At 31.7% G+C, this 18328-nt stretch overlaps 1 protein-coding gene across 2 annotated transcripts; it reads right to left on the bottom strand.

Moving 5' to 3' along the window:
- Positions 1–208: 208 nt before the first annotated feature.
- Positions 209–18100, bottom strand: LOC132755892 (sodium- and chloride-dependent taurine transporter-like). Of its 2 annotated transcripts, none has more exons than XM_060746827.1 (14): positions 17625–18100; positions 15809–16006; positions 13607–13738; positions 10015–10348; positions 9361–9493; positions 8629–8763; positions 8185–8288; positions 6869–6993; positions 6429–6541; positions 5821–5958; positions 5130–5229; positions 4722–4822; positions 2023–2202; positions 209–1508 (listed from the first exon to the last, which is right to left on the bottom strand). In XM_060746827.1, exons 1-14 carry the CDS (start codon positions 17644–17646, stop codon positions 1404–1406), a joined length of 1920 nt encoding a protein of 639 aa, XP_060602810.1. In that variant the 5' UTR covers positions 17647–18100; the 3' UTR covers positions 209–1403. The 2 variants fall into 2 exon arrangements, with proteins under 2 accessions (XP_060602810.1, XP_060602811.1); XM_060746828.1 differs by lacking the exon at positions 17625–18100 and adding an exon at positions 14178–14247 and having other exon boundaries at positions 15809–15948.
- Between the last annotated feature and the right edge of the window lie 228 nt (positions 18101–18328).

The following is an 18328-nucleotide window of genomic DNA, read 5'->3' as shown; positions in this document are numbered from 1 at the left end:
GATCTAATACTTTTGTGCAAGGCAAGCTATCTCCCTTGTTTATTAAAACGAATTATGGGGTTTCAGCGAAAAGAATTCACTTCCTTGATATCCTTAAGAAATGTTTTTTTCTAAAACAAAATCAACGTATATGTCTTAAATGTCAATAGATTGTTTAACGCTCTTGTTTAAAAAAAAACAACAAAAAAACAACAAACAACAACCACCATACTTTTAACATACACTTTATTTGTATACACTGTAATTCCGATGTCCTTGTGGCATATAAATATATTGTGTTTATTATATACAATTAATATGTTGACTTGTTTATTGCATACACTTATTCTTTGATATCCTTGTAATTGTATTCAGCATTTTACATACTACTGTAATAGTATTGCTCTTATCGTACACAACTGTATTATTACAATTCGCTCATTGAATACAACTACATTTGTATAATGTGATTGCGCTAATGGTATACAACTGTAAGTGTAATATTTTATGGCATACACCTGTAATTGTGTTGTGCATATAGCAAACAAATTGCGTTGTGCTCGAAGCTTTCACCTGTAATTGTGTACAAATTACATTACGTTGTGCTTACTGAATCACCTGTAGTGTTTTGAGGTAATGGCATTCAATTGTAATTATGTTGTTGCTTATGGTATGAGTCTTTGTTTTAAGTTAAGGTATGCACTTGTAAATAATCGCCGAAACACATTCAACAACAACGAAGTGTACAAGTAACGAATACGCCTAGGTTATCGAGGATGCTGTAAATGTGTAAGTTGTACTTATGGCTTACAACTTTTATTGCTGTATCCGTATTGCATTACAAATAATTGTTTCGGAATTATGGTATAAAACTGTAACTACGTTGTGCTTTATATGTCGTGTGCCTGTAATTGTTTAATGCGTAAAGTTAGGGCATTAAAAATAAATGCGTTGTGAATGGCTTTCAATGGCAATTGTAAACGCAGTTGGCATCGCCTGTAATTGTTTCAAGACTATGGCATACGTCTAAAATAGAATTAAGTATATGGAAAATACCTGTAACTAAATTATTTTAAATTTTCATATTCTCTTTAAATTCAAAACAGTAATTTTTGCATCGAGTACATGGGTCGCCTAATGGGCAATAATGTGTAAATGTTAATAAAAACATATACGAGTTGTACATTTACATATGTAAATAATTTTTCTCATTTTTCCCTGTTTTTCAGAAAATGTTTAATGATAACAATGACAAATTAAAACTGACCAATCAATAGGACTGATAATAATGTTTTTGCCTAGTTTGCTAGATGTCAGATGTGTGTTAGCATTTCTGAAATGATTCTTATAGGCAACAGAAAACTTATGATGAATTATTTGATATAAAATGAACATTGCATTATGTAATGATGTCCCACTGTGGTTTAAATTTCATTGTCAATTTCACTGATATATTTTATTTTGGACAGATCTTCATTCGGGAGCATTTGGTGCTTTCGGAGTTTTGGCTTGATGGCTCCCTTGATCCTCTGTAAATAAGAAATAAATCATAATGATATAAAAAAAATGTAACAATAAATTCGATTAAAATGTTTATGATTATTTCTAATTATATATTTATGACAGCTTAAACCTATGTATGTTAATTGCTTTAAGTATATTAGCTATTGACCTGCTGGAACCGAATGTCATTTGCCATGGCAACCAGTATGGAGCCCGAACTGCCTGCAAATATTTGTAATCTAACAAGGCTCTATACATGAAGTATTAATAATCAGTTCACTTTGTTTCGATAATGAAATCTTTTAAACTTCCAATGGCCTGATCCATATTCAAAGCTTGACTTGGCAATTGCATAACATAAATTAATAACGTTAAGGGTAAAAGATGTCTAGGATAAACGTATTGGCATACAATGTAATGATTAAAATAAGTTTCAACAAAAGTGGTCTCTCTTATGTGTAGAAAGACACTGCAGGATGACAATTCATGAGTAAAGAAGCATACACCCTTGGATGACAATGCATAAATAAAGAAGTATACCTCTACTAATGACCCTTCTTCTTCATATATTCTGTAAGCGGCAACGATTGGAATCCAAATAATTGACGCCACTGCCATTACCCAGCCTATCCCTATCGCCCACTGTGGATAGTGGTATTCTACCGACTTGCGGTCGTAGGTAAGCTCGGAATATGATATTACACCAACAGTGAACAGAAACTTAAAAACAAAATAATAAAATAAAGATTGACTTAAACCATTTAGTTTAAAAAAGTTGTTTTAGTATTTCAATGTAGGTGATAAACTCAAATTGAAAAGAAAACTATATTCAATCAACAGTATATCAATTTCGTCAAATAATCATTTATAAAACATGAACACTTTTCTTACTTGTGTAAGTTAAAATTAATCTTCGTTCCGCTATAGATCAGCTAATTCTAGAAACACCTGACACAGAGGAATCAAATCTGGGATATTCAGGCAAAATAATGACAAAAAATATTAAAATGATTTTATGTACTCAAATCACGCTAAAATGACATTTCTTAAAGTTCCGGCATGAATTTCTGTTTAAAGTCTATATATTTTTGGTTTGAAGGGTAAATATATCTATATATGTTTTACAAAATTTAGACGCCAATATAATACCGAATAGTTTAAAAACAAGTCATTTGACTTTTAAATTAACAAACCCTTGAAGTTACAACGACAGATATTGTGGATATTGTATGATTGAAACAAGTCTTAAGTCATTCATTTGACATGTTCTTTAACGTTTCCAGAGTTCACTGTGACAACTATTGTGAAATCCTAGCGTTCTAACCTGACTCACGAGGGTCAAGTTAGGAAACCACCAATTCATTTGTTATATGGAGAAAAGTTTTGTTCCTTTGACTGTCTAATGTATTGATTTTGGAGGCATTTACAGAAAAATGAATGAAAAATTCAAAACTAAGAAACCTTTGCCTGTGTCTCCCTTTAAATGGACTATAGAATATCCTTTAATTTAAATACTTAAATATCAAAAGTAAGAATATTGGAATCGAAATTCACTATTGACCGATAAAATGATATTTGCAATGTCAACCTGAAAGCTTGCTATTATTATTGGTAAATATATCATTCCGTGTGGGTGATAAATCTCGCCAAACTAGTTTTGGCATAGGTTTCAATTAATTAAAGGTAAGTGTTGCGTTTGTACTAAATGGCATATTTCCCGATTCAAGTATCATTTTTACTCTAAAATCATAGTTTTTCCCCGCAATAATGACTATAAAATTGAATTTCTTATGTTTGTGTAGCGTACGCGTTGAACGTCTGACGGAATTTTGTACGTGCGTCTTTTCCCCGCACTTCAATGAAAGCAGCCGCAAATTGCTATTGTTTTAAGGCATAAAATAAACATAAAGAACATATGTTTGTTTATCGTGAATATGCTACATATCATGCATCGTTTAATGAAAATATTGCAATTGCCCCACGTCTCATTGTGATATATATCATATTCACTCAAATACAAACAAATGTCCTTCATCTGTTTTAAGATCACGAGCATATCATGCACAATTTGAGTGGACACACTTACAAAAGAGAAACGTCAACAAAATGCAAATTTGACATTTTATTTTAGGCACGGGTGACCTATACATAATAAAAGCGACAAATTTGAAACACTGTATGAATTTATTTTCGACAATACTTCTGATAAATGGCATTAAATGGAGATTTTTTAACTTATTTTCTTATTTCCTTGTTTCCTGGTTGTCAGAAATTTGAATTGCAAACATATCTTTCGCTGCTTTTCATGTTGAAAAAAAATGTTATAACATTAGAATGGATTGAAAATGATATGGGGCATCAGACTGACATGGCAAAAATCATTCCTTTACCACAGATGTTCACATAACATAGCCGTGAAGGAAGTATTAGCATGCAATTATTTAATATTCAACCTTTAAATAGCAGTGAAAGTATTTAAATATATATCAACAGTTATACAATTAAGATTTAAAAATATTCAAAAATTGTCTTTATTCTGGACAAGGTATTAAATCATTTGTATAGTTTTTTATGATGCAAAGACTGTTTGGGTTTGTAAATTTATTTTTAAGCCTAGTGGTAAATAACTAAACCTTTTCCTCCTCTACTACGTCACTCTTTAAAATAAAATGAGCCGCGTCACGACAAAACCAACAAAGTGCGTTTGCTACCAGCATGGATCCAGACCAGCCTGCGCATCCCCGCAGTCTGATCAGGATCCATGCTGTTCGCTTACAAACCCTATAACACGTAGAGAAACTGATAGCGAACAGCATGGATCCTGATCAGACTGCTCAGGCTGGTCTGGATCCATGCTGGCCGCAAACCCACTATGTTGGATTTGTCATGACGCGGCTTAAATGATCAAACACCGTTACGGTATAGCAAGCAAAGAACTGCAATATTGAAAATGTTTAAGACTCGGTTATACTGAGCCAGTTCAAGGACGGTAATGTTTCATTTCATTTCATCCGCAAATGTTTCATTTGACGGTTATCATAGAACCTTCAATATAATGTAACACGTTCGTGAAATTTTCTTTGCTGTTTCTAAAGATTGTTTACATAAAATATCTCAACAGTCATATACATGCAAATGTGTCAGTAATTCTTTTTACCTAATCACATTTTCTTTTATCCGGGGTTTCAATTCTAACGAATCTCTGACAACCATTTTATATAAGTGTAGAAAATACATACCAATATGAACAATGGTGTCACAATGGACCATAGAACTTTAATAGCTGGCAGGACAGGCCGTCCGAACATCATAGTCAAATTTTCATAAAACCTGTTTATACCTGAAACAAAGCTTATGTATTAATATACAAACAAATGATGGTTGAATTGAGTCTTTTGTTTATTTTTAAAAAATCGTGTACAGGGCTTTATGCAGAAAATGTTTTCAGGAAAAAAAACATATGGTAACATTTAAAAAGATTTACAGTTCAAACTTGTAAACCCGGCATGTGTACAATGCATACTCTTTATTATTTATATGTTTAATTAAATTATAATTAAGATGTGAATAATTGAAAGTAAATGCATACATTACACACTAAGGTAAAGTAAAAATGATTTCTTTTTCTCTTTATAAGATTGTCATACCATATACGTAAGAAATAACGATCATTTCCACGAAGGCGATGACGAAGATCGTCCGGCTCACGGAGTAGTAGTCGAACAATTGGAACACGTATATACCTCCCTGGTACGGAAAGACAAGAGCGACATGTTAAGACAAACAGTTACACAGAGGTTTAACATCTACTGAAACAATTTCACATTTCTGCACAGTTTAGATTTCAAGCAAATGTTCATCAACAATGAATAACTGTCATGAGTCACATAGAAAACAAAAACAAAAAATAACTTTAGAATAAAACTGTTGTAGAAAAAAAGTTTCGTTTGCATTACAATGGTATCATTTCTAAAATATGACAATTTAATAATTAAATACCGAATTCAAGTATTCCATGTTTTATTTAATTTGAATTTTGATAACATATTAATTGTTTTAACTGCATAAACTCGTCTAGTTTCCTGGTGTGAAAACTACCGAATTTATTATGCAGAAAAAACAAAATACGCATAATGTCTAATTTGTAAATACGATTAAATAATAAATTTGCAAAATGCATCTATTGTATCAAATTTTGATCATAGTGAAAAGGAAAGGAAATTAGATTACATTAAATGAAAATCTTGAGTTGCATTTTTATACTATATTATTGTTGAAAAGTTTAGAATTGACAAGGTTCCATCTTGCAGCCTAATGTTTTATTAAGGTCATAATTACCTGACAAACCATGGAAAGTCCCACCAAGAACGACACAACACATATTATTGCAATAAGTATTTCTCTCCTGTAACCTTTCCGGAATACATTTGGATACAAATCAACCAAAAATGTTACAAAACCCTCCACGCCCACAAACTGAAATTGTTAAAAAAAGTGTTCATAACAACACTATTGACTTCTGAAATTAAAGGGAAAAAATGTACGCTCGAATAAAAGAATTCAAAACATATCAAGGCAAATAGTTTCTAATAGACAAAATGTTCGCAACAAAGTTTTTATAAAACCGTACCTGCACCCGCACCATAAGTATCTAATTACTGATAAACTTAATTTTAGTTTTAAGTCAACTATTTTTTCCTGAAAGCGATACGCAGATTCATGATTTTATATTAAACACTGCGTCATTCCAGTCTTTATTTCAAAAATTTTAATTTGTTTAAATATTAACAAGTAAATCAAGAGAAGGAGAGAACACACATCAAACATCGGGATGGTTTGTAACTGGTTTATTCTAGGATCTACCAGTTTCGGTGGTCGGTGTTGAAATATTGAGCAATAAAATATATATTGTGTTTTTTGCGATTTTTTAAAAAAAGGAAACAGACCTGGCTGTCAAGTCCAAGTAAAATTATCATGAGAAAGAAGACAGCAGACCATAGAGGTGCAGCCGGCATCTGGGAGACTGCCTCGGGGTATGCAATGAAAGCTAATCCTGGACCTGCAGAAACAATTGATAGTGTTCACATAAATTAGTATTTTATGATTGCATTTCGTTTTAAAATAAGTCTGTTTTTCTGTTTTCTAAAGTGATAATATTTTCTGCTAAATGTCTTTTTGTACTACATGTAAACAGATGCATATAAAAGTAATTCACAACTCCTAATTCTGCTGTATATTCTATACATATAAACTACGAATTAAGAAACTTATTTAACACTTCTTATCTTATAGCATCCGTTTTCTGAATTGTCTACATACTGAGGTATAAAGATCAATTGCTCAGTATAAATATAAACTGGTGGAAATTAATTTGCAAGAACCAAACCTGATTCCGCTACTTCGTCGATTGATACACCCTGTTTAAGAGCCATGAAACCAAGTACCGAGAAAATCACAAAGCCAGACATTAAGCTGGTGAAACTGTTCATTATAGAAAACATGAAACAGTCCCTGTAATATACAAAATATATTCCAATGTGTTTGTCATAGCAAAAAGGAATAATTTCATATTCACATATTATAATCAATATATATCGTCACTTTAGTGCAGTAACAGATTAGCTTCTATTAAATGATAAAAGAAGTTAACCCGTTACTGCACTTCGGTGACGATATATGGTATATTTCACTGACGTCTATGTCGTTAATGACTTGTTTCTGCATACAAATATGTTGAAAGTCGTTGTGCTGTGGCTCTCAACCACTTATCCGCTGTTATTTCAAATCCCGTCAAGGCTTTTGAAATCTATCATGTACGAACGTTATCTAGCTGTTTTATGGTTCTACTGAGATGTCGAGTGTGTTTAAATACTGCATATCATCTGAGAATCACATTAGGTCTGCCTCGAAAGCCAAGAGACATTTACAGTGTCTATTGACCTTAGAACAACACAAATAACAAATTGTGACCCTGTTGTGAAATTTGATTGTACATTTTGATTGATTGCATTCTAAAATCTATAGATAACATCATTACGTTATGAAATAAAACATAATTTTATATTAGGTATATTATAGCTCCAATAACATATAACCAAAAAATGATGTCATATAAACAATTGAAAAGTAGACTTTGGAAATAATGACATTGTAATGATTAACAATCATGATGAACATGTAGACAGAAATCCAACCAAATTTAAAGACCTACTATTCATGGTGATAATCTTAATTTTATTGCAATTATATTGCGAGCTACTTTTATGCCCAATTAGAAAGCATTACTAGAAATAGTCCCCCACAAACTGTCTTTAGAAGCATTTATTTAACCATTTATTAATTTCCCTTTACTTTTCTTTTTTGACAAACCACGCGCCAATATAAAAATTGAAAAAAATGACAAAGCCAATTGAAGGATTGTAAGAGAAAGGTGGACCCTCATCGTCAGATACTCACGGCCGAACTATAAACATTGATAACATGTTATGTTATATTAAATGTTAATCAACCGTTGGTATCCGACGATGGTGGACTCTTTAAGACAGCTATAGTTAGTCGCTATACTACCTCTTGTTAGCCTATAAATGGTTGTGTTCTTTCTAAAATAGTCTAAATAAAATATCAATAACACCTTAAAACATATTCTGAAATGATGTCTTTGAAAATAGATCAGAACCAAAGTATAGTGAAAGAAATGATTACCTGTAGGCATTGTGATTGAATTTATTGTAGCTTCCGAGAGCGACAAGGATTCCCGACGATAAAGAATACGAATAAAATACCTGATTGCCGGCATCGGCCCATACCTGTGAGAAGACAGGTTGTGTTAACATAAGGATCTAACACGGAAATTAAAAGTACAAAGTTCCTAAAAAAGATGACTTGCTTTAATGGCACCTCGTGTAAATATAACAGTTACTGAATTTTCATTATTTTAATTAAGATGGAGTAAAGAGCCCATTATAAGCATAATATTGGATGCGTCTTTTGCAGGTATAACGGGAACGGGAAACAAGAAAAGTTGTAAAATAGTCAGTGTAACAAATGAATATCAAAATATATTCATGCATTTCATGATAACTTATATGCAAATATAGTAATACTTTATAAAGAATTATATTGAGATATTATTAGTGCATATTTTACCTGGAACTTCAGGAGCTTAGAAAAATCTGGTACTAGGTAAAACTTGATGCCGTCCATGGCACCTTCCAGTGTTAGCCCACGGATCAACAAAATTATCATTAGTATGTAGGGACTTGTCACTGTGAAGTACATCACCTAGAATGTAAAAAAAATATAATAATTACTATTTTATTTCAAATTTCGTAAGCATCATTATTTAACTTATATGTTCAATCTTAAATTGATAGGAAAATCAAATTCGTTTTACTCCACCGGTGACACTCAATAGGGAGGGCATCGTATTTATAGTTCAGGGTTCACTGGCGTAATTGTTCCGTACAAATTGATCTTGGCGATTGTATTGGGTCTAATGATCACCTGACTCTTACCGCTGATTCACAAATCATGAGAGATTAGAAGTCGGTCACTTGCGGCAAAAAATCCTTGTTAATTGTTAATTGTCCAGGAATGCCTGTTAGTTGAACATTGGTTATTACTTGTTAGTTATACAAGAATGCATATTAGATATACTAGTCGCCAAGATATGCCGACAAATATATTAAAATCGGCGAATCAACCTGATAAATAAAGCATTGCAAAATTTAGGTCAATCAATATTATAACTGTTTGAAGTATAAGAAAGTGAGCTGCAGCTTTAAATCTGTTTTATATATAAAGTTAAGGCAATTTCAAGCGAATAAGCAACTTCTGTGGCTAATTCAAAATAAATTCGGAAACAGAGTCAATTATTACCTTTCCAGAACCTTTTATCCCCTTCCAAATGCAGAAATACACGACGATCCAAGCTAATAAAAGACAAAGACAAAGATCCCATTTAATGTAACCTGGCTGGTGAACTCCATCTGATATAGCCAACACCTTCCTCCTGCAAAAGAATACATGTTAAAGTTGTAAATATCTTTCCGAAATAGAGAATTGTCGTGCACAGATTTTATCAATATAAACGATAAAAGAGTTTTAAATGACATTTCTATAAAATAATAAAAGAAAAACAAAGCTCTCTGAATTCTAACTTTAGTTATTATAAGATTGGACGAATCGTGCCTATCTGATTTAAGATATATTTATTTCTTCATGTCATATTTTGTATTGTTTTGACGTTTTCTCTTTCTCTTGATGTTCTGACATCATCTCTTTTTGTTGTTGTTTTTGCCGATTTTTCTTTTTGCAATTGTTGTTGATTATTGGTGTCAAATTTGTAGTGCGTTTATGTCTCGTTCTTTTGTAGTTTCTTTTGACTTTAATATGTTTTTTTCCGCATTGTTTGCATTATTGTTGAAGATTCTGTAATGTTGATATTGTCTTGTGTTTTAATTGCGTTGTTTGTGTGTGGAGGTTGGGTGGGGTAAGTATTTAACAACTGATTTAAGATATTGATATACGTACTCCCAAAACTCTGTAACTGGATCAGACACATATGACAAGTTTCTTCTTCCTGACAGAATGTCTGAAGTGTCATTGTATGACACAGCTGTTCTCAAACTTGTCACGTTTGTATCATACGTGAAAATTTCCGTACCAGACGAGTTGAGTTTTTCCGACGAATTCGCACCTGTAACGAACCCCGCTGTGCAGTCAGGTGTGTTCCAATCATTATCGCAGTGTGACCACGGCAACTGCGTTGTCAATGAAGCAAAGAAGTAGTAGAAAGCCCAGGAAAGTAGGACGTTGTAATCACAGTTCACAAGGAACACAATCACCGCTGCAGCGACTCCAATACCTATATTTAAAGCAATACTTTAATCATTAAAAAAGGATTAAAAGTACAAATATTTACTAATTTTCATAAAAGCAAATGTGATACTTGTTACGTGGTTATAGTTGACAGTTGCGAATTATCATAATCTTGTTTATACTTAATCAAACACTTGGTCAAATGCAACAAAAATATATCGTTTCACCCTTAATGCTTAAAATAATTAATACTAAATATAAAATATATAGCGAACAATTGACAACATTTCGTATAATCCAATGCATGAGTGTGTGTTCGTATTGATATTGTTGGTTTTTGTTGCTTTCTTGATACAATAAAAAGATGGCGTTTGTAGATTCATATAATAACAACTACTCTTGATACATGTAGTTATTTGGACATACATTACCATTATGCCTAATGTATAAAAGTGACACATGACAAACTAAATTACTTATAATGGTAAATTAAGCTACATGTATGTTCGTTTGCGAGACCTTCTGCAAATTAATATTAATTGTCAAGTTCTTACTTGTAACCTGAAAGATACACTGTGGTATTTTTATACCTTTACGTTAGTTTGTTTGGTGAACATAAATCGAAAATCCCTTTCAATTTCAATCTTTTTCTTGCTCGTAAATGGATTAGCAAGAAATCATCATGCTATTGTTAGAATTTTGTTTTTATTAAACTTGTTGCATTTAATTACAAATTCACTTTTGTTCATAGAAACCTCAACTATTATAGATTAATAATGTTTGTCCTGGTTTTGTTTATTATAATTATTATTATCATTATTATTATGAACATTCGCATATTGTAACACATGCTTTTCGTCATATCTCGGCGGTGGATCCACCTAACAAATTATCCTGGAGACCGAGTCAATAATTACAAATTTCTCTGCAATGGGACCGACTATTTATCACACATGATTGCTCTCGAGCGGTTAGAAACAAGTGACCATAGCACTCAATTTCGAAGCTCGTTTCTCACAGAGAAAGTTCGCATCTTTCTACTGTCGAAACAAGCTCCTTTCCTGGACACCGTATCCATAGCTCTCCTTGTTGAGCTAAGCGGGCGGATAAGGTTGATAATAAAATGCAATGATCCAATTACGAAAAAGTAAGATGTTGAGTACAATGCGACTTCTAACAAGTATCTTAATCGTAAAAAATAAGCATTTCTAAAAGAATGCTTATTTATTTAAATGATTCTAAATGTGAATATGCATTAAAAATATCCATTCAATATGAAAATAAAGGATTTAATGTAAAATCTGATCATGAATGCCTTGAGCATTTTGAGGATATAATTACGATGGCATAATTGAGCCTTGTCACGACAAAACCAACATAATGGGTTTACGACCAGCATAAATCCAGACCAGCTTGCGCATCCGCGCAGTCTGATCAGGATCCATGCTGTTCGCTATCAGTTTCTCTTCTTCTAATAGGGTTTGTAAGCGAACAGCATGGATGCTGATCAGACTGCGCATATCCATGTTTGTCGCAAACCCATTATGTTTGTTTTTGTCGTGACACGACTCAATTATACTGCCAACATTTTAAGATAGGTAAATTGGAGATCCTCGACAGAATTGAAAAGAATTTAAAATTCTGATATAAGGAGGATATTTTTTTGTGTGTGAGTGAAATATGGAATATATTTTCAGGAAACATGATGAAATCCCACATATATTGCATTTTACAATTCTGAGTAAGAATGTATACCATATTTCATGAAAAACGAGAAAATAACCTTTTTATTTAATTTCATTTTCAAAGAAAAATGGTTACGAATCCTTTGCTTGCTACTTGTTACGTAATTGCAATTGTACAGCGCGCAATAATAAAATGATAATTTATAGATGCGTTACGCAGTTTAATACACATAAATATAGTGTGTGTTTATTTTAATATATTTTATAATTTTGAACCGAAATACAGAGTATTAATTGAATGTAAAATAAATGTGAAATGAAAGACATTGAAATAGTTGTCTTCTTTTCAGTGTTTGTGCACGCACTGTTTGGCGCTACATTATGGCGTCAAGTAAACAGCTCTTTTAATGTCTGTACAGCGTTAATGACTGAATTAATGATATTGGTGATTTATTTTCTTAGTTACACCATTTTCTATCATCCTAGATAGTTTTCAAAACAAAATTCAACAAAGTTGTATTTTATTTATCAGATTTTTCAACAAAATGGCGAAAGAAATCCCTTAAAAGTAAATAAAAAAGTATTGACTCCGCCCACTTTAATATTAATATTTTATATTTGTATGCACCCGAATGGAGGCATATCAATGTCGCACCGTCCGTTTGTCTGTCTGTCTGTTTGTGCGTTCCTACTTCATTTGTGTCCAGACTATAAATTTGTCATACATTGAGGGGTTTTAAAATAGTTTGGCACAAATATCTACCACATCAAGACGATGCGTCGCGTCTGAGAACCATGTCCCTACCTCAAAGTTCAAGGTCTCACTTACATTTCGAAGTTTCACATTACCACAAACAGAGTTTATAAGTACGCACATTCGTGTCAGGACTGTAACTTTGGCATGCATCAAAGGATTTCAAAATAACTGTGTTTAAATGTCTACCACATCAAGACGATGTGTCGCGTCCAAGAATCACGTCCCTACCTCAAAAGTCAAGGTCATACTACCATTTTGAAGTTCACCTTATCACAATTAGAGTAAACAGGTACACACAATCGTGTCCGGGCTGTAATCAAAGGATTTTGATATAATTTGGCAAAAATGTCTACCACATCAAGACCATGTGTGGCGTCTAAGAATCACGTCAAAGGTGAAAATCACACTAGCATTTTGAAGTTTTACTTTTTCACAGTAAGAGTTTATAGGTAACACATTTATCATGCATTGAAGAATTTTAAAATAACTATGCATACATGTTAAGCACATTACTTAAGACGACATGTTGCGTTTAAGACCACTTTCCCTACCCACACTTATAGTTTGAAGATACTCTTACTCTCAAGAAGAGTTGAAGATACACAATCATGTCCAGACTATAACTTTGTCCTGCATTGAGAGATTTTGAAATATTTATGCACAAATGAATATCACATGACAATGTTGCTTTGCGTCCAAGAACCACATACCTTTTCAAAGGTCAAAAAAATAAATAAAAGGTTTAATTTGGTCCTCGTAATAAAACCAAAAACATCTTTCAAGGCTCATAGGCACCGGCAACTATCCCCAATACGCAAAAGTATTACAATCATTGATCTTAAAGGAAAGAAAAATATGTTACCTTGAAAGAGGGGGCAAATCTTCCAAGCATTCATCCCACCTTCAGACATAAACTGGCCGACAGACACCTCAAGGAAGAATGTAGGAATTCCACCGATGAAGACACACAAAAAATAAGGAAGCAAGAAGGCACCTGTGAAATATCGTATTTTATAATAAAGACATAAAAGGACGAGATAACATGACTAGTAAGACAATTAATTGTAACGTTTTAACATGTAGTGGTTTCAGTAATCTGAAAACAAAATCATGATTATACATGTATAAGCGACAATAAAATTATAAAACAAATCGTTATATTAACCAAAGTACAAAAGAGCAAGAGATAGTAAAACATTACGTTTAAACACCTGAAAAACAATAATGGATGTTACAATCCGCCTGAAAAATAGATATAAATATTCATGTTTATTTTATACTGACCAACAAAAGAATAAAGAAAGGGTAGAGTTCCAGAATGCCTGCAAAGAATACATGAATTTCATCAATTAGATGAGCTGAAAAGATAAATATGCAGAAATAAAAACCTGCAATGAAACATTTTATTTACGTGTATAAATACATAAACTCACCTGCAAGGAGATATAAAATTTGAAGCATTCAATCACCTGTAGATATATAAATATTGAATCACCAACGAACCTGGAAATAAAATACCATTTTAAAATGTATCAAAAAGGCTTATGAAGAGCAAACAAATCAATTTCAAACAAAGTCGTCGCATATATTAAGCATGGTAGACTAGCATATTAACACCTCAGCATATTTGTTTGTAGGTTTTGCTATGTAATATATAAGCATAATACATGTAAGCATTATTGCATATGCAACAAAATACACATATTTTACGTAAAGAAAGAAATAAAGGTTAAAAAGAATACTATGTTTCGCCACTGTCTAAATTGATATGATTTTCAACACTAACAAACCAATAACGTATATTTCATAACAGTTATTTCTGTTTTGTGATTAACAAACTAGTAACAGACAGGATTAGATTGAAAAATTGCCAGAGGTTTAAAACATATTCAAAAGCATTGATGTCAAAAAACCGCAGAACTGGTATTATGCTGTGATAATGAAATAATTATTGTAACATCAATATGCAAAATGATATATTTTGGAAACAGCTAACAATATTATATGCTTCAGACAGAAATTATTTGGAAGCATCAAAACATATGCGTAAAAAGATGATAAAAATAGCAGAAACTCAGGTGCTAAGACATAAATAAAGTGACATCAACGAACCTGCAAAAAAAACTAATACAAGGGAGAATGTATCAAAAAAAGTATAACAAACTAGAGGTAAGATATGGGAAAACACATAAAATGACAGCATGTGAGAGTAAATCGTCATCATGTACCTAGCATACATATTTGTTATGAACATTCTATAATGTGTTTGTCACATTTTTTTGTAGAAAAATATAATACCATGAGGGCAATATGCAAGGATCTAACACTTAATATTAATTTGTAGTGGCAGAAAGTACCACATACGGAATTCCCTGATTGTGGAAACAGAATCCACAAATTTCATAACCGTCATATGCTCTGGAGAGGAGGTCCTCTCTCTCATCAATTGTGACAGAATAGATTGCCATTTTCTCTGTGTTTTGTTCACAAAATTGTTTATATTTGAGTCCTATTTTATCCCTTGAAGTTCAGATGCACTATTAAAACCAAACATTATTACATCAAAATAGTTATTCAATTAGTAATTCAATTATATAAAAACAGAATAACACAGGTATGTGGATATATTCTGATTTCTCATAAGATATTTTAAGAAGCAGACGTTGACTTTATCAGCCTTATCATGCCAAAGCATTCTCTGATATTACCAGGACTGTCTAAAATGCGATGATGCAAGAGTCAAATGAGAATAAACATAACATTTATTTGAATGATTTGCAGTTAAACATTTGTTATTTGAAACCAATGCATTTGCTCTTTTTTTTAGATAATGCTTTTATAATGAAGAGACGTTTGTAGAAATTATTAATAAAACTCCATATACAGACTACGTGTTATTGTTGACATATTACTTTGTATCGTCTTAAACACATATTATCCGGTTTTCATTTCATTTCTTATAGGTAATGTATATAAATTTTAACTTTTACATATTAAATGTTTCTCTTAATTGCCTATCCTTTTGAGGCTTTGTTTCAAATATATGAACAAATTATGCTCCTACCTCCTCCATTTCTGTAGCAAAGGAAAGGAAACTTCCATACATTTCCAAGGCCGATAGAAAAACCACAACAGGCGAAAAGAAAATCAATTTTTCTCGCCCATGTTTCTCTTTTCTGAAGTTTGTTGTTTTCCTCTTCTTCCACGGACGAGTCCGAATTCGCTACAAACGTGTGCATTTCATTTTCCTCTTCCGCTGCTACTAAAACAAATAAATTGATAAACAAAGTAAGATAGATTCTCGACGTAATTAAATGAATTTTAGGTTAGGATATGGGTTAAATGGTGTCAAAGGGAACAGAAATAATAATGTTGCAGACTAGGTGGTATTTGATCAATAGGGTACAAATGAAATATACACTGCACATAAAACACGAGCGATATGAAGTCAATATAGTCTGAGTTAAGATAATATGTGTTAATATGGTTGAATTTCCAATTTAGCATGGTAATTAATTATCATAAAAAGGATACTATGTCGTATGCAACTTTGTGGTGTCATATATATTATTAATTATTAAGATTTTAGACAATATATAGCATAGTAAAAACGGACTTAAGCATATTTGGCCCGAGTCATTGAGTTATATTTCTACCAATCTCTGATAACCCTTTTTTACAAAATAATAATATTTCGTTTATTTATTGCGCTGAACAAAATAAAAATCAATTTAATTGATTCAGCAGCCGTGTTTATAACAAATAAAAACATACCGATTGACTAGTTAAAATAAGGATACAAATTTGTAGTTTTATAATTCAAAATATTTACAAAAAATTGCATTTCAAAATGGCAATGATAAATTAATGGCATCAGGCAATGTTGTTGAACATTTTAATTTCCAACAAAAGTCTTCGGCGTTTTTACATGTGTATTTTTCTAATAGAGGAAAAAAACAAATGTAGAAATAAGTGATTATTAAGGGAAACGTAACATCAATTTATACTTAAAGTAAATATATTAACATTTTTAATTTTCATTTATGCATGCAATCGGTGTCCATGCAGTCAGGGGATAATTCCTCCGAGCTTCTAATTAAGATAGTCCTTGTTTTTCATTTTTACATGTAAATTTTTCATAAAGTAAAAACAAATGTAGCTGTAAGCGATTATTAAGGGTACCCTAACGCCATATGATGTACTAAAAGTATTTAACACTTTGTTTTCGACCGGCGTTCATAAAGTCAGAAGATAATTCTTTTAGCTTTTAAATTTGACCTTCTTTTAAACAACAACAACAGAAAACAACAACAAAATAACTAGGTGTGTCATGATGTAAATGATGTTTTTGATGTACTTTATGGTAATTTTTAATCAGCGATAAAGCGATATTAAAGCGATACCAATATATTATCATATATATTCGCATATCATATTATTATCATGAATGTCCATCTTCAAATTTTGAATAAAATTGTATTTTTTTTAGAATTAGACGGTTGTTTCTCTTGCAATGTTCTTAATAAATGGTACTTTTAAGCTATACAATTATTTTTTATGAATCAGGAAAATGTTTGTGAAATCTATGTGATGACAATCCCTTCTAAACTTTAATCCATGAAATCAATTGCTTTATTCAAAGTACTTCAAGTTCTGAAATAAACTGAATAAGATAACACAAGTGTTATTTAATATATACACACAGTATACCATTTCAAATTTCCGTTCGTTGCAACTAGATATAAAATTTGAATTAAAATTATAATTAAATTAATATTTTTGCGTAATTTCATATGCAATTTTCTTTTTAGTTTATCATCTAATATTCATTGTTTTGCTTTTCATAATAATAAATGCTTTCAGAAATTGTTTTAACTTACATTTTCCGTTTCCTATATCCATCGTTTCTATTATACCTGTCCCTGCGAACAATAAACAGTGTTAACTATTAACACAAGTAATAGATGAAACAATTACTCTGGCCTGTCGAGTCCTAGTCAAGTCCTAGTCAAATCCAGATGTTTGTGTGCCTCTCCGAAGATAAACGTCAGCTTTATATAAATATTGTTTTTTTGTAGTCTAGTTTAATTGCCTTTATAATTCATGTGTCCAACTTTACAGCCGACCGTCTGACATTAACCATGCAACACTAAAGTATCATAGCTATTTTCATTATATATTCATATTTACTAACCGGTTGACATTTTACACCAGATGTGCGTTTAATTATATTCATTTGGTAGCCAAATTATGTTTTTGAACACTTGAACTTTTAAAGTATTAACAACTGTAATTTAAAACGTTACCAAGAGAAATCATTTAAGATGATTTAAATTCTTTAAAGACAATCATCGTCTTAGCAGTTCGTCTTTTATTAAATTTATACAAAAATATGTATTGTACATTAATTTAAGGCATATTTAAACAATTCGTAACACGTTTTCTGTTTGCATTTAATATAAAAATTTCCACCCTGTAGATACCAGTAACTACTGATTGCAAATACGTGTTCAATATATTCATACAGCAAAAACAGAATCCATCTAGAGCACTAATGTCATAGCTACACATCTGGAAGCAATTA

Source organism: Ruditapes philippinarum, unplaced genomic scaffold, assembly GCF_026571515.1.
Source record: "Ruditapes philippinarum isolate M1 unplaced genomic scaffold, ASM2657151v2 ctg659_1_1_1_1, whole genome shotgun sequence".
Classification (NCBI taxonomy): Eukaryota; Metazoa; Mollusca; class Bivalvia; order Venerida; family Veneridae; genus Ruditapes; species Ruditapes philippinarum.
Note: the sequence above shows the minus strand (reverse complement) of the source record. Positions and strands in the feature narration are given on the sequence as shown.

Excerpts from the sequence above, each read along its gene's own strand:
- LOC132755892 (XM_060746827.1), bottom strand. The coding sequence starts at position 17,646 with ATGGATATAGGAAACGGAAAAT. Across the intron at positions 8,764-9,360 it reads GGATAAAAGGTTCTGGAAAG|GTGATGTACTTCACAGTGAC; the intron begins GTAATAATTGAC and ends TTTACATTCTAG. Across the intron at positions 8,289-8,628 it reads CTAAGCTCCTGAAGTTCCAG|GTATGGGCCGATGCCGGCAA; the intron begins GTAAAATATGCA and ends GTCTTCTCACAG.